Here is a 21191-nt window from a genome sequence, read left to right on the forward strand (position 1 = left end):
TTATTTGATCCTTTTTATTTTTTATTTTTTATTTTTTATTTATTTTTCAGTTCATTTGGCTGTGTGACTGCTTCTTCGTGTGTGGCGTCGGCCGGTTTCCTGTCCCTCTCTTGTGCTGGAGATACTGGGGCGTGCGTGTAGGGCTTGGCTTGAGGGTGTGGTTCGGTTGTTTTCACGACAGTGACAGAGCGCACCGCCGCCATGTCTGAATCATACGGTGCGTTGGTGCAAACGAAAACAAAAGAGTGGGATGAAACGGCAGCGCGCTCCCTGTCGCGTGTGATACAGCACACGATCAGGAGCGTTGGCCGACGTGGGATCAAATAAAAGGGTGTTTGGCGTGCATTCAGTTATCGACCAGAGCCTGAACCGGATGCTTTGGCGTTGAACATCTTACCGTGTCATTGCCACGCCATCCCCGACCCAAGCATCAGCCGCGAGACCTTGACTGAAGTTTGCTTCGTTCATGTCGACCGGCTCACCATCCTTCACGCGCGCCGTGCTTGTGATCACATTCCCGCTCGTAAAACGGCCATGGCCGCTTCGCAGACTTTTTGTTCAAGTTCCTCGTGATTGGCAACGCCTCCACCGGCAAATCCTGCCTGCTGCACCAGTTTATCGAGAGCAAATGTACGCGATCGCGCACCGTGCCATCTGCCAGGGCTGACGACCTGGGCCCAGTAGCCCTGAGGCTGCCCAGTGGCTGCATGGGGTTTGGTCCCTTGGCGCATCAACTTCTCACCATGCACATCAATGTGGGGCGTTTCTCTCTCTCTCTCTCTCTCTCTCTCTCTCTCTCTCTCTCTCTCTCTCTCTCTTTTTTTTTTTTTTTTTTTCCTGCGCCGGGCGTGCTGCCTTCTCGTGCCACACTCTAGTCAAATCCGAATCCTCGCACACAATCGGCGTGGAATTTGGTTCCAAGGTCGTCAACTGTGGTGGCAAGACTGTCAAGCTCCAAATCTGGGACACGGCTGGTCAAGAGCGCTTCCGGTTGGCTTCCCGCTCCTTGTGCCACAGGCTCTGTACGCGTCACCATCATGCTCATCTTTCTGAGAACAGCCTCATGCAAACGTATGCTCGTGCCATGCGCTTCCAGCTCGGTAACGCGCAGCTACTACCGCGGTGCCGCCGGTGCACTTCTGGTCTACGACATTGCCAAGTACGGCTTTCCTTCTTGTTCTTCTAGTTTTTCCAACAACCTGCCTCTGGTTCCTCGTGCTACGTTTTACGCTCCAAACACCGTCCTCTCCTGACCCCTCCCTTTGCTGGTGGTTCGCACCATCCTGTTGCCGCACACTAGCCGCGAAAGCTACAATGCGCTGACCAACTGGCTGACAGATGCCCGCACCATGGCCTCACCTGATATTGTCATCGTGCTTGTCGGCAACAAGAAGGACCTTGAGGTGTGAAGCATGGCAACTGCAACTCGTTGTTTCTCTTTGCTCGGCGCTCTTGGATGTTTCGCCAAGACCGTCGCCGGTGTCATTGCCACTCAATACTCCTCTCACTGGCCTTGCTCATTCCTGGGGATAGGCGGACCGTGAGGTGACCTTCCTCGAGGCCTCTCGCTTTGCCCAGGAGAACGGTGCGGTCCACAAGCCCTTGTAATAGCTTTTTGAATCCCAATCGTGCGCCCTGCTCACAGCGCTGCTTGGGTACTCAATTGTGTGCAGAGCTCATGTTTCTGGAGACGAGCGCTCGCACCGGCGAAAACGTCGAAGAGGTCTTCCTCAAGTGTGCACGTACCATCCTTTCCAAGATTGAGGCCGGTATGCTGTCGTGGCCACTCCGCCCACCCTGCTTTCGAGACACCCCTTTGCGAGACGCACCTGCTGCCATGTCGTCCTATGCCATCTCCTGTTGCTTCTTACATTATTGTGTACCCGCTGGGTTGCAGGCCAATTGGATCCCGAGCGAATGGGCTCAGGCATCCAATACGGTGACTCTTCACTTCGGAAGCTGAAGCAGCCGGCCGAGGATAAGGGCGGCTGCAGCTGCTAAAGGAGTTAGGCCTGAATCGGTGCCTTGTACCGCCCCCTTGTTCTCTTTATCGTCGTGTTTTCCGGCTGGCTTTCTTGTCCCTTGTTACGTATTTCGTCAGTTTTGTCCCTTTCTATCCTCCTTTCCCACTTGTTGCTCCTCTACGCCCTCTGCTTCTTATTCTTCGCCTCATCAGACCGTGGGCTGCCGTGCCACGCTCTTTGTGTGGACATGCCGCCAATGCGCCAGCCCATATTGAGCACTGTTCGCCGCGCAGTCGTGTCTCGGTCTCTTGCCGCCACTTTTTGTTACACAACCGCGATTGTGATCATTGGTAGTTGTCTCTCTCGTCGTCACGACGAGTCAATTTGAACATTTTGTGATCTTTCACCACCGCATTGGGTTGTGGACAGTGCATCTGGCTCTGATGCCAACCGCCTTGTCTCATCTACCAGGGTCAAGGGGTCAAAGAGGCAGCAAGAAGTGGCAGAGGTTTTATTCATATTCATTTTTATTTGCTTTTTCTGACAGCTGTAACGCCATTGGTACCCACAGACAAGAGCAAAAAAAGGGCATAAACAAGGATGTGCGGCAGAGGAAGAAGGGTGCATAAAAAAGGTACGCAGGCTGGCGGTCGACTCGGGGATCGCACTATCTGGGCGCTTGCAAAAGGTGCGCGGCAAGGTCCCGGGGGGGGGGTTGGCAAAACAAAAAAAAAAGGAGGTTGACAGATCTCTATGCTTGTTGGCTCACGTTCGTTGGGGCACCAAAGATGTGCCCCACGACTGTCCATAAATGCCTGCGGGCACATGAGCAGTCCAGCTTGAGTGCACACCAAAGGTTCACTCCGCTACATCGCAACGGGGTGATTGCATGGATCGAGGGACGAAAGACTCACTCGAAAAAGGTGATCCAGGCGGGGAAGTATAGTTGAAAGGTGTAGACAAACATGAAAAGGACCACCAGGAGTACTGTGTGGAAGAGCATCCGCTCCCAAGGCTCGAGCATGTACAGGCCTGAAGTCGTGTTATACCACAAAACCCAGTTGTTCAAGCGCTGGCCGATGGAAGGTGCCCGGCGCGCCGGCACTCCAGAGGTCTTTGGTGTCGCCATGCTGCTCAAAGTTGATGCCGCGAGAGCTGCGTTCAATCATCATCCCAACATCCAATGATGATCAGTCCCAAACAACCAACAGCACAACGAGGCCACCGGGCTCGAGGCAGAGGGAAAGCGAGTACGAACCTTTGTACCTTGTGCGTGTGTACTACTTACACACTCTTGCTCGTCACAGGGACACACAAGAAGAAGCACAGCTATATCGATGTTCGAGCAACCGTGCACGCCAACCAGGGAGGGGTGGGTAGCAGACTAGGTGAGACCAAGGAGGAAGAAATGCAAGTATCACACACACACACGCACACGCACACACACACACACACGCACACACGCACACACACGCACACACACACAACTAGATGGGACCGAGTGTCGCGTTGGCAGCCTCAAAACTGAATTGGCGCAAGAGATGTACGACCATGTGGGTTGAACAAGGGGGGAGAGCCTGCTCCTTAACCATGTCACCGCGCTGACAGCGCCCAAAGGTCTGCTCCCGGTATCGCAATGTTGTCCCTGGCCAACTGACAAGCCAACAACCAGCCCCCTTCTTTCACCTGTCTGACTGCCGTTTTGGACTCGCGCTCACCTTGAGATGATGACGTTGAAAGTGAGAAAAGCGTTGTTCGAATGATTTTTCTTACATTTTTTTCTTTTGATGTGTGTGTTGCTCAATTTTGAGTTTTTCGTTACGAGCCGTTTGAGCGGTACGTGCGGTATTTGATTTGGGCAGAGAGAGTGGCGTGCTTTCTTTGACAGGGCATCGCGTTGAACTTGGCCAGGCTATCTAAGCCTAATTGGTCTGCCATTCGACAATGTCAACTTTGCCATCGACGAGGCCGGCGAAGACGGTGGGTCCGAGGGAGCAGAAATCAATGTATGGGCGGCGCGAGCGCTCTCGCTTGAGTTCGTGCAGCTTGCGCCGTGCGCCCACGTCCCAAATGAGGGCCTGGCAATGAGAAAAATCCGAGGTCATGGGATGAGAAAGCCAGGTGCCAATAACCAGGACCGCCGTGCTACAAACGCCAATGGGTGCGCAGACAGACCGAAATGTTGGCCTCATTGGAGGCCATGTAGGCTGATTGGCCCGCCTCACCACCAGGCAGGTCAAAAAGCAAACTGCGGGCCAAGAGCTTTTGCTGGGGACCACCTATGGACAGTCGACATGAGCAGTATACCGGTGCATTCTCGGACGTTCTCCTTGCCAGGCACTTGCACTGGGCATGGGGGCCGCGGGCAAAGACATGTACCTAGCAAGGTGGCAGAGGTGACACAGCGGGGCTCTTCATCGGGACCCACGCCCAGGCGGAAGACTCTGTGTTGTGTCACAGCAGCTGCCGAGGGCGATGGGCGGTAGGCTACAGCAAACTCTTCACCCGAAGGGTGCGGGGCCAACCAAGTGGCATGCCCCTCCAATTCGTCAAAGTTGGCAAACGTGCAGCTGTCCTCCACCGTCAGCGACTCGTCGCTGTACCAGAGACCGACACCTGCAAAGCACAAAAGCCACACCAAGCACTCAAACGAGTAAGGTAGGGTAAAGGAGGAGACGGCCAGAGGATGGGCAGGGCGCGATCAAACCCACGCTTGAGAGAGGCGCCCAGCAAGCCTCGGAGTGGGCGTGAGGTGCCCGTGTGCAAGTTGACGTGATGCAACGCCACCCAGGGACAACGCTCCTCTGTGCGCAAACGGGCCACTGCGTGTTCTTGATTACGAATGTCCCACACTTCCACCCTGCAGTCTCAAGCCAAGCGGGCCAAGCGAGGAAGGGGGGGGAGGAATGAATTCATAGAGCAAACAACAAGGCAAGGATTGGGCAACGAGCTTGTTGGTGTGCTCCCAAAGAACTCACGTGTTGTTGGCAAGACCCGCATACACATGATTGGGGTGAACAGAATCAAAACAGCAAGTCCAGGCTGCGTGCTCCAATTTGAACGTGCCCAAGACACTGGCGGAGGCAATGCGTCATGAAAAGTGAGGATGTCCTGGACCGGCGCCAGCCATCGACACCAGATGAAATCGTCCTGACCTGTGGTTATGTAAAGAAGACAACTTCATTGCCCCGTCCATGCCGCCTATCAAGGGCACATGGGGTTCCAATCACCGAGACAACGATGGTCAGCACCCGCCACCCGGCCCTGGTGCACATTGTGACGTCTCTGACCACGTCAACTTACAAGTCAAAACGAGGCCGTCCCCGGATGGCGAGACACGTGCATCGCGAATTGTCGCATGGTGCAATTGCAGGTACTACGGCCGAACCGCCACAATATTGCGGACAAGACACAGCCCACGGTAGAGGCGCACCCCACAGCAGCAGCGAAGAGTGAGAAGAGCTGCGGCAAGGCGGTTGCCAAGTCCTGTTCTTTCGAGAACTTTACCTCTGGAGGTCGCGTGCCATCTGGATCCAAGAGCTGGAGTCCGTGCGAGCCTGCAGGGAAGAATGGCGAGGTGCTTTTGTTGATCGCCGTCACGAGCAGGCGCTGACTCGCTGGGTCCCAGGCGCAACACCGATTTTGATCCAGAGAAAGGTTAATTCGCTGTCGTACAGCCAAGCGCCCGGCTGGTGAAGCTTTGGGTGCCTTGGCCAAAACGACTTGGCTCGCATCAGAGCTTGCTGCAGCAACTGTGTCACGACCCGCAGCGGCTTGCTGATTGACGTGGGAAGCCACACTCCGCCTCAAATCAGCACGAGCGCGCTCAGCGGCGCGCCGTTCAGCTTCCGCTCGATTATTTGCGATGCGTAACTGCGAGACCACCACAGAGGACCCAGGAAAGGCAGGCAGATGGTTGGTTGATGAGCAATGGCTTCAGAGTCGAAGGGCATCCAGTTTTCAACAGGTCAAGGCCAAGAATTGCACCTTGCTTTCCAGTTGACTGGCTCGCTGTTCCGCCGCGTCACGCTCGCTTGTCGCCTGCCACGCAGAGTTGGCTACAAATGAGGACTGCTTCTGGCCGCTTTGTTGGCAGGGTCGAGCACGCTGTCCGGTGATCAAAAAGCTAGAACCTCACCTGAGCCAGGCGTTGCTCCAAGAATTCGTAAGCCGTCATGTCGGCACAGCGTACTCGCTACGGCACGCGTTTAGGATGGCAAAAGCATATGCGAGGATCAGAACCACCACGCCAACAACGCCCGTTCCCACCGCAATAAGGATGCAGTCTGTGAAGACGGATAAACGACGCACAACGCCAACAAGCCAACATAGTCGGAGCGGCCTACCTTGGCAAAAAGAGGGCGTAGGTGTACAGGCAAGGCGGTCTCCTGGCACATGGGGCAACGCTTGGTGTTGGACAAGTGTCGCTCGATGCACTCTCGTCCAAAAAGATGACCGCACTTGAGCGCCACCAGCCTACAAGCCCATCCATGGCAGTCGAATCCTAGTTAGATTGGCAAGCAGCTGACACCCGGGCTTTGCTGATGGTGGTGGTGGTGCCTCTCACTACGATGCCACTTGCCGGTGATCCCCACTCGAGGTCCAAGCCTCGAAGCAAATTGGACAGGTGAGGCTTTCGTCCTCCTCGTCTGCTTCCTCCGGCTTGTTCTTGTCACGCGCGTTCTGCGATGTCAGAGGCTGCGCCACGGGTCGGACATGTGTGGTCACCGAGACCTGGGTGTGTGTAGGTGCTGAAGCCTGGCTGTTTGATGCGTCCGGACCGCTTTTGGAAGACTGCTGTTGCGCCACAGTAGGGGCTACGTTACTATCGTCAGGCAAATCGGGCTTGACGCGCTTGGCGGCTTGCGGCGACGAGCGCGCGGCGGCGGCATGGCTGGGGGTACTTGCTGCTGTCGCAGCCGTTGCGGTTGCGGCCGCGGTCATGGGCTCCACTTCTTCGCCATCCTCGACCACGATAACGGGTTCCTTTGTATTCGATCCTCGGTTGGTGAGCACCACTGGGTACACCGGGTCTAGCTCCTCGTCTGAACTCGCCTGCGCGCACGTAGCTTCGCATTAGCACGAAACAGGCACTCGCTACTACAAAGCCAAGTCCAGCGGCAACTCACCATGAGGGCTGGTCCCCGGCACTGTCCAAATCCCTTCTGTCACGCCTTCAAAGCGCTTGACCCTCGCACATTTCGCCGTCCAAGACACACCCTCCTCTCCCGCCGCCGCCGCCTCCTCCTTGGTTCCCTCTCAAAAGCAGAAGAAGAAAGAGAAAAACGGCTTTTGACCGTTGTGTGTGTGTGTGTGTGTGTGTGTGTGTGTGTGTGTGTGTGTGTGGTGTGTGTGTGTGTGATATAATATCTTTTTGTGCTTGCAACATTGAAAGGAGTGTGTGTGTAACGGTAAAATGTCAGAAATTTGAGGTTCACGCAGGGCTGGCCTGCTGCTGTGACCCAAGGCTGGCTGCTGTGAGGGCAAGGCGTTGGCGGTGGTCCTGGTTGGCAGGGTTGAGCTGGCCTCCGAGACGGGCCCGCAGTAAATACTCGGCCAGCACCTCGGCGATTTCGGCCTCGGTCAAGTCTCCAACCCGGCCCTACAGCGGTCCGCCCACGTGCATGAAAGGTTGTCGGTTTGAGGCTTGAAGTCGAGCAGGCCGTCATGCCCGGGCAAGGACGAAGTCGTCACTTGGGTTGCTCACGCGGGCCGCTTCTTACTCAGACACGTCACGTACCGTCACAGCAGTGCGAGCGTGGAGAGCCTGCTGCAGGCTCAAGGCTGCCGCTACCGAAACGTTAAAGCTATCCACTAGACCATACATGGGAATAGTAAAAGTCACGTCGCAGGCGGCTGTCGCTGCAGGCGAGAGGCCGGCGTGTTCGTTGCCCAGCATCAGGGCCAGGGGTCGCTGCTGTACGAGATTCAGCATGTCGGCCAGCGGCACGCTTCCAGGCACCAACGTAGCCCCCGCCACCACGAAGCCCTGCTCGCGAAGCGCAGTTGCACATGTCGAGGCATCTGGCCATTCTATCAGATCCACCCTACATAACAAAGCATAACAAGGGAACCACTCTCTCGTTACATTGACCGGGAGCACGTTTGAGAGGACAAAGACAGATTCGAAGCTTCTAGTCACGGTATAAGCACCGGCCGATATAGACTGGCAGGTACTGCAAAATATGAACAGGGAGGGCGATAGTGTCGTACCACTTGTTGGCGCTCGAGCTCACCGTGCGCAGCAGCTTGGAGCTCGCCTTGGAGGAGGAGCAAGCTGCCGTGTGCATGGCCAACAAGCCAAACGCATCCCCGCTGCGCTGCACGGCCGCCACATTGCCTGGGTCATAGATGTTCTGACATTGAGCACGAAAAAAGGGCTTGTCAGCGTGCATGTTGCCGTGGCCAAGCTGATGTTGCTGCGCTCATCGCCGCTTATGCCCACCCTTGCCTCAAAAATGCAGTTTCACGACGCAACCTGCTCTGGGCCGAACAGGACGAGCCCACCTCGAGAATACAGGTCAGGTGACGTGAGCGATATCGCGCTGCTCGCTCCAGGCGGGCCAGCCGCGCAGGTGCCAGCTGTGGCGCAAAGGTTGTATGGACCAGGGGCACCAGATTGGCAATGGGTATTTGCAAGGCACGACTCAACGCCGGCAGCCAGCCGCGTATCAGATCTGTCATAGCACCTTGTCACCGTGTCGTCGCCATTCGTCCATACAGGCGGCTGCGCAGCATTCACGGGCAATAAGAAAGCTGTTTGTTCAAAAAAAAAAAAAAAGCGAAAAAAAAAAAAGCGAAAAAAAAAAAAAAGCGTTTCGTTTTTCTGTTGTTAACATGCAAATTACATCTTGATGTCACCATCATCCATGACATGTTACATTGATATGACGGGTATGGATGTGGACTGCTCGTCTGCGGTGTTGCCCAGCTGTGTGTCAAGGGTTAGAAGAGAGCAGGAATACGACTTTTGGCCAGGTTCACTTATATGTCAATTAACTCAAAAAGTGCAAGGGCAGACGAAGCAGCAAACAAAACCCCGACGACACTCAGTGTCCCGAGGCTTGGTGTGATAGGGTCGGAACCAGCGGGATGGGAACGGGCAGAGGCACGGGATCTGTGGGGTTGGCACGCCCCTTTGATGTCAAGGAATGGGGCTTTGGCACTGCCATACAACCCACCGTGTTGGCCGCTGTCCCGCGCAAAGTAGGTGCAGAGCTCAGCGGCACGCTGCTCGAGGTCGTGGCTTTTGGCATTGGTCCATCGGCGAAACCTTGTCCACCTCCGTCGACGCCTCCCTCAGACACCTTGCCACCCGCAGTTGTTGGTGCCGCCGCCATACCCCAGCGGCTCAAAAATGGTCGATTGTAGGCCAGCGAAGAGCCGCGACCTGGCGTGGCGCGACCCGGTAGTTCTGTCGTATCTGGCTGACTACTCATTGATTGCTGTGACCCGTTGACAACAACTACGCGGGTTGCTCCTTCATTGGATGTCGGCATCACGGGCAAGACTGTGAGGCCGCTTTCACTCGTAGGCGCCAGCTTTGGGCGCGTGCTTGGAGCTTGGACCCGTGTTGAACCGTTTCGCGAGACCCCACTCAGATCCGGAGTCGTGGCGCTGGCGGCGGTCAGTGAGCTGTTGGGCGTGGTCCAGTTCGACGTTGAGGGGTATAAAGGTTGGATGTGATCGCGAGCCGTGGGCATACGAAGACCCGACTTGCCGCCAATGACTGAGCCAAGCGCCACACTTCCACCCAAACCACTGGTGGTTGCATGCAGTGATGAGTGGAGCGCTGTGCTTTGGGTCCCCAAGGATGCCCGTGAACTCCAAGTTGGGGCGGCCGAGTCTTGTGCTGAGGTGGTGGGGTGGTAGGTGTGCGCCGATCCATATCGACTGGGAAAAGAGGAAGTGGGCAAAGCGCCTTGCAGACTGGCCGTGAACAGGCGGGACGGGGCCTGTGAGGAAGTCAGCAGGTGGGCTGGCATGGCATTGGCTGAGTGCGCGATCTGAAAACGCGACCCCAAGAGGGCATCCTGCGCAGCGGGGATTTGCAACGTTTTTGCTGGCACACCCTCGCCATCTGACGGCATGGCGCCGCCCCAGCTGGCACCCGCACGGACCCCAGGAGGCACTCCTCGTCCGGGGTTTGTGCGTGAACCAGGCACGGGCTTGGGAGTCAAGCCGGCCGTAATGACGCTGCTCAAGCGGGTCGGTCCCATTCGTGGGCGATGCAGCTGACCCGCTACTCCGCAATAAAAGTTGACGACGCCACCATTTCGCGTTGGGGTTGAGCCTATGATGTGGCAGCCCGGAGGCGGACGTACACTGGTGGCCCGGGCAAGTTGCTCACTCAAAGACACCACCTTGATGTGAGGCTCGGTCATGCTGGAAGTTGCTGGCTTGGCAGGCTCAACCTTGTCAAGTGTAGTGTGATGGTGGGAGGTAGCTGCGAGGGGTGGTCTTTGGGCGTCAGCCACGGTGAGACTTGTAGGAGACATAAGTTCTGCAGTGGGTTGCCGAGGGTCGGTATTGTGTGAACCAGTCGAGCTTTCATGCGGTCCTGGGGCCTTGGGCGTCGCCGAGGTGGCCGGCGTCTCTAAGCGCACACCAAGGCTCTCCCAGGCTTGGGAACGTTGCTGCCTCGTGCCGGTGCTGGCGGTGTCAGGCGTAGATTCGACCTGCGCGGTGGCGGTGCGCGGTGGCGATGACGGCAGCGAAGATCCTTTGAGGCTTGATGCGTCATCGCTTGGGGTCATGATGGGAGCCTTTTTGGTTGTCGCGGGCTGAGATAGAGCCGTCAAGGCCTCGATTGCAGCACGTTCCTTCATCAAATAATCTGTGCCGCTATCGCCACCGGGCGGGGATGAGCTTTGTGATTGCAGCCTGCTCCTCTTACTCGCTGGCGCCGGTGCCAGTGCTTGGGCACCGGGGCGCGCAGCTGCGGGGGTTTTGGCTTTGCGGGCGTTACGGCCTCGGGGCCGCTTGTCGAGATCTTCAACCCGGGATCCGCGCTTTGTTGCGCGCGCCACAGAACTAGCCGATGGCCTTTCAGCATCGTCACGCGATCGTTGCGAGCTGGACCGGCCCGGCCGTGTGGTGCAGCGGGATGATCGGTGGTGGGTGGGTGAAGCACTACGATCGTAGCTGCTACCTTCAGTATCGGTATCCGAGTCCAGCTCACCGTCTTCCCCACTGTCACTGGTGCTGTCGTTGGTGGCTTCGTTGGCAGAATCGCTGTTTGCGCGCCTGCCTCGGCGACGAGCCAGACCATCTTCGTCATCGTCGTCGCTTCGAGGCGAGGCTGTGTGCTTGGGTGCTCGGGTGTGACCTCCCTTTGCAGTGCGCGAGGAGGCCGGGCCGCGTTGGCTAGCCCGCTTGCGCTTGACAAAAAGACTTTGGTGCGCTCGGCGGCGGGTGACCTTGGCCTCATGGAAGAGCTGAGGACAGTCGGGCATGAGAACGCGCTTGAGCTCGTTGATGGCGGTGTGGATGAGTGCGTCTCGTTTCCAGGGCACGACGGTGTGCTGAGCTGGACGGCCCCGGCCGGTGCGAGGTGCCTGCATGGCTTCTTGGTGAGCAAATCGGGCAATCCAGGCCGGCATGTCCCCCAAATCTTCCGTCACCATGGACTGAAAGGTCTTGGCCATTTCCGGATCACGGACTCGACGCATGAGAGCGTCAAGCTCGCACATGTAAGAGGCGACCAGAATGCTGGACGTGTCTTCGGCCGCCAAGGCAGGTTCAAGCGCACCTGCTCGCGAGATGGCAGCACTCAACTCCATGCCAGCCATTTTCCCAGACGAGCGAGCGATGGGATGCGTGCTGGTTGAAGCGCGAGTCGCTGGGTAATGTGAGCGGCTGGTTCTGAAGTCGACTTGAGCTGAGATGGCTTGAGAGGCCACTCAGCTTCCCTGCTGTTGCTGCTCGCACACGGGAGGGGCCATATCCAGGCCGCCGTACTCGACCAGATGGGTGGCCACGGGCTGATGTCGATCTGCAAGCACGACACCCAAAACCAGAACTGAGCTGTCGACAACAAAGTCTGCGTTGACAAAGGCAGCCCGACTGAGCTCACCCTCCCTTCAAACTATAATCTTCCAACCCATGCTCACACCATACTCCGAGTAGAACACATGACCAACCAGCTCCTTCACTGACGTACCGGGAAGAATCAGGCGATGGAGGTGCAAGTAGTGACTGCCATTTACGTCAAAGGAGACTTGTATTTTTTTTTTCGCGCCAAGGTTTTGTCGACAAAAATGCACACAGTCAACATGAGCTCCCTTTGTCGCTTTTGGCCATTGCTTTGCTTTGCTTTTTTTGAATTGAATTGTCGACGCTTTTCTGGATCTCGCGCTCAAACTGCCCAATTGGTTTTCCTCAATTTTTGCTGTTTGTTCTTTTGTAAAAGCCTCACAACCCGCCCAGCCCGCCTTCGATCATAATAAAGCGTGAATAAAATTACGCTTTACAATAATTGTCAGAACGTCAGCATTTTAACTCACCTTACACACGTACGCCTGGTGAAAAGTCGACAAAAAACAAAAAAAAAAAAAACTCTCTCTCTTGCTCTTTCTCGCTCTCACTGAACCAGAGCATCAAGATGGCAGCCGCGTCGGGCAAGTAAGTCGGATGAGCTGGTGGGCGTCAACAGGTTGATGCCAGTTTGGCATGATTTTAATGTTTGTCAAGGGGGCTTCCAGGTGAATTGTTGCTCACTCGTGCTCGGTGCAGGGAGGGCGTCAAATGGGACGAACAGAACATCAAGGAGACCTACCATCCGGCCGACAAGGATTACGGTCACATGAAGATTGACGAGCCAGATACTCCCTACGCGCCCCCACTTGAGGCCCATGAAGTACCTGATTTTGACCTCGATGGGGGAGAAGGTCATGCTTTACCCAGTATCGATAAGGACTCGGTGGCTGCCAATCCGAACGTGGTAGAGGAAGGCGAATGGGCCCATGGGGGTCGCGAGGACATGAGCCTCAAGGAGCGCATAGGTATGCCGCGTAGCACTCTAGTCAGCGCTCACCAGACCCGCCACGCTGCTTGTTTTAATTGCTGTGAACCCGCTGCGGCTGCTGGGTGTAATAGAGGAGCATGACAAGTTTGCAGAAAAGCGCAAGGATCACTACGACATGAAGGCTGCCATGATGCGCGCACGCGCGCTCATGGCCGAGGAAGACGAAGAAGATGCAGATGAATAGTGTCCCGACAGTAGCGGTAGTTTTGGCCCTTGGTCGCCGAGCGTCCGGGACAATACAATGACTGAAGCCGAGACCGCTTTGCCAGGCGGCAGCAGCCACCCGGTCACTGTGCATTCGTTGCTGCGTACGCTGCCGCCTGTGTCATCTGGTCTGGGCTTGTCTCACTGTGTTGCATCTTGCCAATGACCCCAACTGCATCGGTTCCCCCTGCTTCTTGTTGATTCGTTTTTTGTGCCTCTGACGGAAATAAAGCAAATAGACTGATAATCGCTTAGAAAAGAACCTCGCCCCATTACGTGCTCCCGCTCTCTCAATGCTCGCACGCGGCCAGCTGTCACTGATACCCAAATCGTTGAAAGGGAAAGACCAGAGGGTGCAGAGCTCAAGTCTCAAATCTTCATGGCCGTGTCCATGTGTGAGTGGATGGCATTGATAATCTGAGATAGGGCGCCGAAAGGTGAGTTTGACCGTGCGACGCTCACAGCGAGCATGGACGCTATGCAGATCATTCGCATCGGGCCAAAACTGACCTGCGTGTTGCCGACGGGCGAGAGACAAAATGGAGGCGACCCCCTAGAAATCACAAATGTATCGAGTGAGTTTAATGCACGGCGGGTTGGCTGTAAGATTCGGGGGGACGTACGCATCCTGCACCAAGGCTTGTGCAATGGCCTCGACGCCTTCACCAGCCAGCTCAAGGGTCACGACCTCGCCTACAAATTTGATGTATGCGAGCGGGTTGCCGGGGTGAATGGGATCACGGGCAGTCATTTACGAGGTTCGAGAACGCGCACAGAGACACACAGAGACACAGACACCCACAGGCACAGGGCGCCAGAAAAAAAAAAGCCAGCGCTGTTTGCATGCGCCGTGTATACCTTGGGACAACATGGCTTTGTGTTGGGCATCAACGCCAGGCATGAGACGGTCCAGATCGTCCGGTGACATGGTATGGGCGCGTGTTTGCTGCAAGTGAATGCTTGGATAGGCTGCAAGGCCCCGAACAATCTTTTTGGCACCCTTGCTGGCAGGCGGGAAGAGGACCAGCAGAGTGCTCAGCTCTGTTGCGCTCTTGCCTGGGCCCTGGGTTATGGGCACCGTGGTTAGTCCAGCGTCACGATCGATCTGCACAGAGCTGGCTGCAGCAGCGCACTTGTCCCACATTTCACCTAGCCATTGGGGCTCCTGGCATATAGGGCATCAGTGGTGTTTGACACAAAGGCTACGTGGCGGTTTAAGGAGCAACAAAACTGACCACAAGTTCAATCGCGTAGTTGGGATCATCGCGGTTGGGTGTAAAGTCATGAATCTTGGCCCAATAATTGCAATAAGGATTAAGCTGAGCCGTTGTCATCTGGCCCGAGAGAGCAAAATAGCTGCCTCGAAAGCATGTGAAGCGCACGTCACTGCTGCTTTCAATGATGGGCAGTGTTTGACAGAAGAGCGATGCCTGCAGCTGCTTGCAATCACGCGTCCTATACACACACCGACCACGCAGAAGGATGTCACCCCCTTCAGGTTCCCTCAAGGCACATGCGGGCTCTGGAAGATGGCAGGCAAGGGCCCACGGGAACACGGAAGGAAAGAAGGAAGGAAGGGTGCGACCAACCGGAATTGTTGAACTACGCCGGCGATTCGGCACGAAGTACAGTTGCGCACGAAAACACTGCATCCTCCATCATGCACGGCCAGCAAAAGTAAAACGGCTCTGAGTTGGTGACACATATGTGAGTCGTTTGCAGTGCGGCTGATAGGAGCAGCCTGACCTGCCCTGGATGGGTGCAACGAAGAAGGTACAGTTGGTGCAGTCATCGATGGTCACCGTGGAGCTGACGTCCATCAAAAAGATGAAGCAGTCCTGGTCGTGTGTGGGTTGGCAAGCGCGTGCATTTGCATTGAGGCGGCAGCGAGGCGACGAGGCGCGGCGGCGAGGTGGTGGGGCGAGCGCTTGCGCGCTGCACAGGGAGGTCGACGGGGAGCAGCACATACATGACAATTATCAATGGTAAACTGCTGGCCGAGCCCAATGTCCCCAGAGCCTTTGAACAAAGTCTCCCTGCACATCAGAGCGTGGGAGCATCCAAGTGAGTACAGCAGGTACTCTGCTCAAGACACCATGCGCTGGATCGTCGATCACATATGTGCGGGGGTGCATAGCCTCAGCCATGCCCGTCGGCAACGCAAGGGATTCGGGTCGTTCAGGCGCTGGTGCGTGGGCGTACCCTGTGCGATTAACAAATTTGAGGTCCTCGGGGTTGCACGCTTCACGCTTGTCCCTGACAACAGCCATCATCCAGCGAGGTTAGAAGTCACGCTGGCACAAAACACCCGCCATACGTCTCACAGTACTGGTTGTACCGCCTAATGCACGTACCAGCTGTACACCTTTGGTGTTTCAGCGGGCGCCCGTCGTCGCGCAAACAGATTGCCCATTGTGACCGTCAAATGACCACCAATGGGCGCAGCAAGTGAAAAAAAATCAAATTTTTTGATGTCAGTCAAAAAGTTTTTGAAAACGAACATTGATGCTGCATATGCCTGCGGCAGGATGACAACCTTTGCTCACATGTCAGCGCTGTGTCAAGTCACGGGGGGCAGTGGCAAGGTTTTCAGTCCGGGGTGATCTCTTGGGATGAATGGAATGGGTGTGATTCAGCTTGACAAAGCCATGCAATGGGAAGGAGCAAAGAGAAACTCGTCAATTTGACAGGGCGCGCTACGAGAAGTGCTGTTGCCCACACCGTTGTCATTCCCCAGGCCCTTTTTGTGTGGTTGCAGGTGGATCGCAAAGCAATGCTTAATGGAGGGTCTTGCTGAAAAGATCCTGCGTGGATGCGATGACTTCCTCCACGGCACTGCGCACTTCGGGGCGATCCCACTCGCCACGAGCGGCGCAAAAGCCATGAATCTGATCATCATAGCGCTTGGTTTCCGACAAATCAAAGCCACGAGCCTTGAGCGATTCCACAAAAGGCTCACAGTCGCAATCGCCATTGGCCGGGTAGAAGCGAATGGGGGCTTGGGCCTTGTCCACGGTCGCTGTTGGAAAAGGAGAGCAAGGCAAGGGGCATGACAAAAGACAAAGTTCAGAGCCAGGACGTGACAAGACACAAAATTGGGGGGAGCACAATTGGGCAGCCAAAGCTTGATTGCCAATTCGATGCAAGCAGTGCACGTGGTATACCTTGATCCAAGAAGGCTGCATGGGCACCCACAACTGCTCCGACTTGCTCATGTGCGGCGAGCGTGACAGCCAACTTGCCACCCCAGCAGAAGCCTGAGCAAATGGGACCGAGAAGATTGGCATGGGTCAAGCAACGAGCATTGGCAGATCAAGCATGGAAAGGGTCGTTGGTGCTTTCAGGTTCTTACCAATGACACCGGCCTTGCCAGTCAGACCGACGCTCTTGAAGTGGGACAGGATGGTCTCCGCATCCTTGGGCCCTTGAGCACCGGCACGCTCAAGAAACTGACCAAAAGCCTCCTTGAGCTCCGGGGTTGAAGGAGGAAACTTTTCCAGGGTCCAGGGCTCCTTGCGGAAGATATCGGGAACAACCGCGTAGTAGCCAGCAGCAGCCAGCTTGTCGGACAGGCAGCGCACCTGAGGATGGTCCAGGCCAAAGATATCGTAGATGACCATCACGCCTGCCTTGCTGGCAGATGGATCGCCTGTGCACCAAAGCGATCATCAGTCCCCTGAAATGAGCTTGAGTCTCACAGCAGATAACTTTCAACAAGGGACAAAACTGTGCTCGGAGAAGCGCGCCTGTCTCTTTCTATTGGTTAAGCCTTGACTCTCGCCTTGGCCTTGACAAGATGCCCCGAACAAGGCAAGAAGACGAGACACACCAGAGACATAGCAGCGAATGCCATCAATGTCCTTCTCCTGGCCCAATTCCTTGTGCTCGAAAGAAACGGGCGGGCCCGCAGCGCAGCATGCCTTGGTCGTCATTGTGAATCCAGCGTAGATGCAGAGGCGTTATACCTAGCACCCGATTAACCAGATGGAAATCAACCAGCCACAATGTGGCGCGCGATGAGCGCCAGCATGAAGAACACACCCGTCGCATCGATCGACACCATCCTCCACAGAGTTCCCCCCCTTGAACCGCATCGCATCAACCCTTCTGACCACGCCGAGTGTGTATTCCTTGAAACATGGCCCATAACCAAAAACCAAGAGACCATGGGCTCACTGCCACCCTCACCACCGTCCTCCACTGCCACTGCCACTGCCACTGTCACTGCCACTGCCATGAACGTTGGCTCCATTTACCCGTATTGATCGTCGTGCGCAGTTCAATAATGCCACTCTCTTCTTGCAGCCACTCTTGGCTTTTCGCGCTTCATCATCTTCATATTGTTCTGCATCTTCTTCACCTTTATTATTATGGCTTTAAGCTTTACGCCCGAGTTTGCTTCATCTTCTTCCTGTTACTCTTCTTCTTCTCCATCTGGTTGCTTATGTTGTTGAATGATGCGAGTCTTTGAAAATGTCAGCGGAGACTGGGAAACTGCTCAATTCCGTTTTTTTTTTTTTTTTTTTTTTTGAAAAGTCAATTTTTTTTATTTTTTATTTTTTAGGGGACTCATCGGCAGCGGTGACGCGGTGATCCGGCATCTGTAACACAGGGAACCAGTTGTGCAGTCTTGGCTGGCATTCAATTACCCATTCAATCGTGTGCACACGTCAGCACCATCATGCCAGGCGCAATGGCATGGACCAGCCAGCAGCAGAGATGACGACCAAGCGAAGGATGCACATGGCAGTCAACGGCTCCTCTTGCATGGCAAACTCGCGAGGGGAGGCAGCGTGGCGCATCGTCGTGCGTGATTTCTTGAAAGGCTTGCGGCAGAATGCGCTTGCTGCCCCATTTTGGGACCCCGTCGATGCCCGCCTACACCCCACGTACTACGCTGTGATCAAGGACCCGGTCTGCATCCGGGATCTTCTGAATGGCCTCGCGGAGCTGCCCAACCTCGAGGCCGTGCGCGAACGGTGGCGCACCATGCTGACCAACGCTCAATGCTTTACACCGGACTTGGAAGCCCCAATCAACGAGAATGCACGACTCTTGGATCGCGAAGCAGCCCGCTGCTTTATAGCGGCCGAGCTCTCGTCGCGTCCCGACCGCGCCTCCCGTCGTGCCACCCTTGGTTTGATATCGCCCCCATCTACACCAGAACCGATGGCAGCAAGTTCAAAAGCTTTGAGCGAGTCCACACGCACCACTCTGGCCTCTCAATCCCGATCGTTGGTACAGCTTCCGCTCTGCTTTGTGCCCCGCGCCAAGCCGTCATCTGCGACTCTGGTGGCACGATCCAAAGCCCCAGGCCCAGTCCTGGCCAAAGGCCCAGCCCCGGCCAAAGGCCCAGTCCCACCGAAAGTCTTTACCCCGCTCGAGTCACCTGTCCCGCTCAAAGCTCTTGCCTCGGCTCCGGCCGTACCCCTTGCTCAAGCTCAAGACCCCGTCTCAACCTCAACCCCTCCCGTCTGTGAGCTGCCGACACCATCCCTTCCAAAGAGTATTGTGTCTCTGGGCCAGCCTTCAGCCACACCCAGCTCACCCGTCAGGAGCTCGCCAGCTAGCAAGCGAGTCAAGCGTGCTCCCGCTTCCACCCAGGCGCCCAAGCAATCCCCTGCCCCGCAAACCTATTGGGATCCTGCTGACCCTCCAACGCGCTCTACCCCGGCGCAAAAGCAGCAGCGCCGCCTAGCCCGAGCAGAACAGCTTCGAGCCTGGCGGCAGCGCATGCTACAGGAGCAACGTGAAGCTCGTCGCCGTGCTCGTCAGCTTGGCGGCGACACCAGCCCACCGAGGGACCGGTGCTCAGGCAGCTCCAAGCACGTATCCTTCGCGACTCACGTTCATCTTTTATCCGATGCAGCTGAAAGTGATGGCGAAGATGCTGCAGAGTGTGACACCGAGTGCAGCGATGCCGAGCGATGTGCCGAGGGCGTGATCGAACCATCCTTGGTTTGCGCACCGCTCGTGAGGAGCGCGCCCTGATGCTGTGACCCTCTCCCCAATCCATTCTCGATGCAGTCTCGATGCAGACATTCACCACACACACACACTGAAAAGAAAGAAAGAAACAAAAAAACGTCAGACAAATTGCGTCTCTTCGGACTTGATTTTTTTTTTTTTTTTTAAAGGGGAGAGGTGAGCCAACACGACACGGGTACTGCGGCAGAGGGAGGTGGAACACGTCCACGGGGGATCAACCGGTGGCGATTTGCCTCCCTAGCTCCTCGTCATCACTGCCTCTAGCTACTCGTCATCATGACCTTGTTCCTGCGGCGGCTGGCTGCCGCATCCGCCAATCTGGACGTGACGGATGCCGAGGTATCACCGACTGGAGCGACCTTCAACTCCGCTGGGGTCTTTGGCCTCGACCATCGTCTCAATGTTGGTATCGCTGTGTGTGTGTGTAGTCACCCGCTATTCTTGAAGATCTAGGCCTCAAGGGCACCGTCGAGGAAACCGCCCTGCTCGTCGATGCCGTGATTGACTGTGGCAATCGATATGCGCGCAACAACGATGACCGAGATGTGGAAGACCACGACATGCAGATCTACATCCGGTGTCTTTGGCACCTCGAGGTCCGCCCACACCCAATTCACAATTCAACTGGCCTTTGCTCCCTCCCTCTGTGCCAAGCACTGGACAATCATCTTCAACTCACTAATCTATGGGCTTTAGCTGACCACTGAGCAAGTCCAGCGCCTTTTGGACTGCGTACCACACTGTTCCGTTGAGGGATTGACCGCGCTCTGCTTTTTATTTCACCTGCGCACCGCTGCTGCCCTCAACGTATGCGTGCCTGCGCCTCCTCTAACACATGCGTACCCGTGAGATCTCCACAGGCTGGATCTCATCGGTCCTGCCTGTCTCAGGCGTTCCAAAATGCCGTCGACAATGTCGATCAAGAGCAGTACAACGCTTCTGTCCTTGAACTCATTGCCTCCCTCGCCGTCAGCATGGCCGAAGATAAGCCGGGTGTTGCCTGGCAGGTTTGTGTTGCCCCTGTAGCTTTAAGAAAGCGCCGCAAGTGTCGCTTCCCGATTCCGCCGCTTACCCAAAGTCTTGGCTCAAACCTTGTTCAGAAAGTTTTGCGAATCTTGCAAGGGCTCGTACGCCAGCAGCTCGATGGTCAGGTGCCTGCCACATTTGACTGCAATCCTCTTTGGCCAAAGAGCCATGGTGCTGACAAGCACACAATCATTGCCACCCATCGCATCTCATGCTTGTTTATGATTTCTCGTCGCGGTGTGTTCCCTCATTTGAAGCAGACCGTGACCTCAATGCAGCAGTCATATGTGATCTCCTGCGACTTCACGGTATACGATGGCAGCGCAAACGTCAACGCCGCCCTTCCCCGACCGCGTTTCACTCACCTGTGAAGCACAAGCTCTCGCGGGATCTTGACACGCACTCTCTGGATCTGGTATGAAGACGGTGCACACGCCGCCACACCGTGTGACGAGGCGCGCCCTCACCACTCTTCTGACCCTCTTGCAGCTACGCAAACTCTATGAACAGCATTTGGTTGATTTGAGTACGGCTCCCGGGTAAGGTCTCCTCCGACCTCTTGGCGCACCACTTGTCACCACGCGTGCTCACACCTCCTTCCTACTCTACTCCACGCTTTGCTAGTTACGTTGAGCTCCTACAGCTCGCTCGATTTGCTGTAAACCCAGATGACGATTTGGTTCGAGATTTGGCTGCCAACTACGATCCAGCCATCATTCACCCAGATGAGGTGGAAGAAATGACGGTGCGGTTGGCGTTTGTCTTGAACACGAGACGGGGCGCAATCACGAAGCGTACAACTTAAAACAGCACGGCAATCATAACATGTAGGCGGATCACCTGGCCGCGGTGGAAGCGTTGCGGGACCGCTACGTCGAAGCGCACAACGTGCAGCGTGCCAATCGCCTGAGTAGCCTCATCACCAAGGTCAGGATCGGGTACTCCACATCAGACGTCCTTTTCATTCCCGCTTGTTCCTCATA

General features: G+C 55.9%; 4 protein-coding genes across 4 annotated transcripts; 2 read left to right on the forward strand and 2 right to left on the reverse strand.

Annotated features, from left to right (window-relative positions):
- The first annotated feature begins 114 nt into the window (after positions 1-114).
- Positions 115-2365, forward strand: MONBRDRAFT_18358 (uncharacterized protein). Its single transcript, XM_001744151.1, has 8 exons — positions 115-217; positions 550-630; positions 876-990; positions 1097-1159; positions 1301-1403; positions 1534-1585; positions 1674-1769; positions 1898-2365. The coding sequence occupies exons 1-8, from the start codon at positions 202-204 to the stop codon at positions 1999-2001; spliced, it is 630 nt and encodes a 209-aa protein (XP_001744203.1). The 5' UTR covers positions 115-201; the 3' UTR covers positions 2002-2365.
- A 3834-nt stretch (positions 2366-6199) lies between these two features.
- Positions 6200-6908, reverse strand: MONBRDRAFT_15574 (uncharacterized protein; the record flags this gene model as incomplete). Its single annotated transcript, XM_001744345.1, has 2 exons — positions 6200-6440; positions 6535-6908. 2 exons carry the CDS (start codon positions 6906-6908, stop codon positions 6200-6202), a joined length of 615 nt encoding a protein of 204 aa, XP_001744397.1.
- Positions 6909-12567: 5659 nt separating this feature from the next.
- On the forward strand, positions 12568-13446 carry MONBRDRAFT_36436 (uncharacterized protein; the record flags this gene model as incomplete). The annotated part of the gene is made up of 3 exons (XM_001744152.1): positions 12568-12587; positions 12699-12967; positions 13062-13446. 3 exons carry the CDS (start codon positions 12568-12570, stop codon positions 13172-13174), a joined length of 402 nt encoding a protein of 133 aa, XP_001744204.1. The 3' UTR covers positions 13175-13446.
- Positions 13447-13563: 117 nt separating this feature from the next.
- Positions 13564-17126, reverse strand: MONBRDRAFT_24034 (uncharacterized protein; the record flags this gene model as incomplete). The annotated part of the gene is made up of 13 exons (XM_001744346.1): positions 13564-13611; positions 13705-13747; positions 13818-13887; positions 14053-14359; positions 14430-14649; positions 14941-15032; positions 15164-15230; positions 15397-15450; positions 15549-15712; positions 16038-16213; positions 16359-16451; positions 16547-16843; positions 17024-17126. 13 exons carry the CDS (start codon positions 17124-17126, stop codon positions 13564-13566), a joined length of 1734 nt encoding a protein of 577 aa, XP_001744398.1.
- Between the last annotated feature and the right edge of the window lie 4065 nt (positions 17127-21191).

Source organism: Monosiga brevicollis, genomic scaffold, assembly GCF_000002865.3.
Source record: "Monosiga brevicollis MX1 MONBRscaffold_5 genomic scaffold, whole genome shotgun sequence".
NCBI lineage: Eukaryota > Choanoflagellata > Craspedida > Salpingoecidae > Monosiga > Monosiga brevicollis.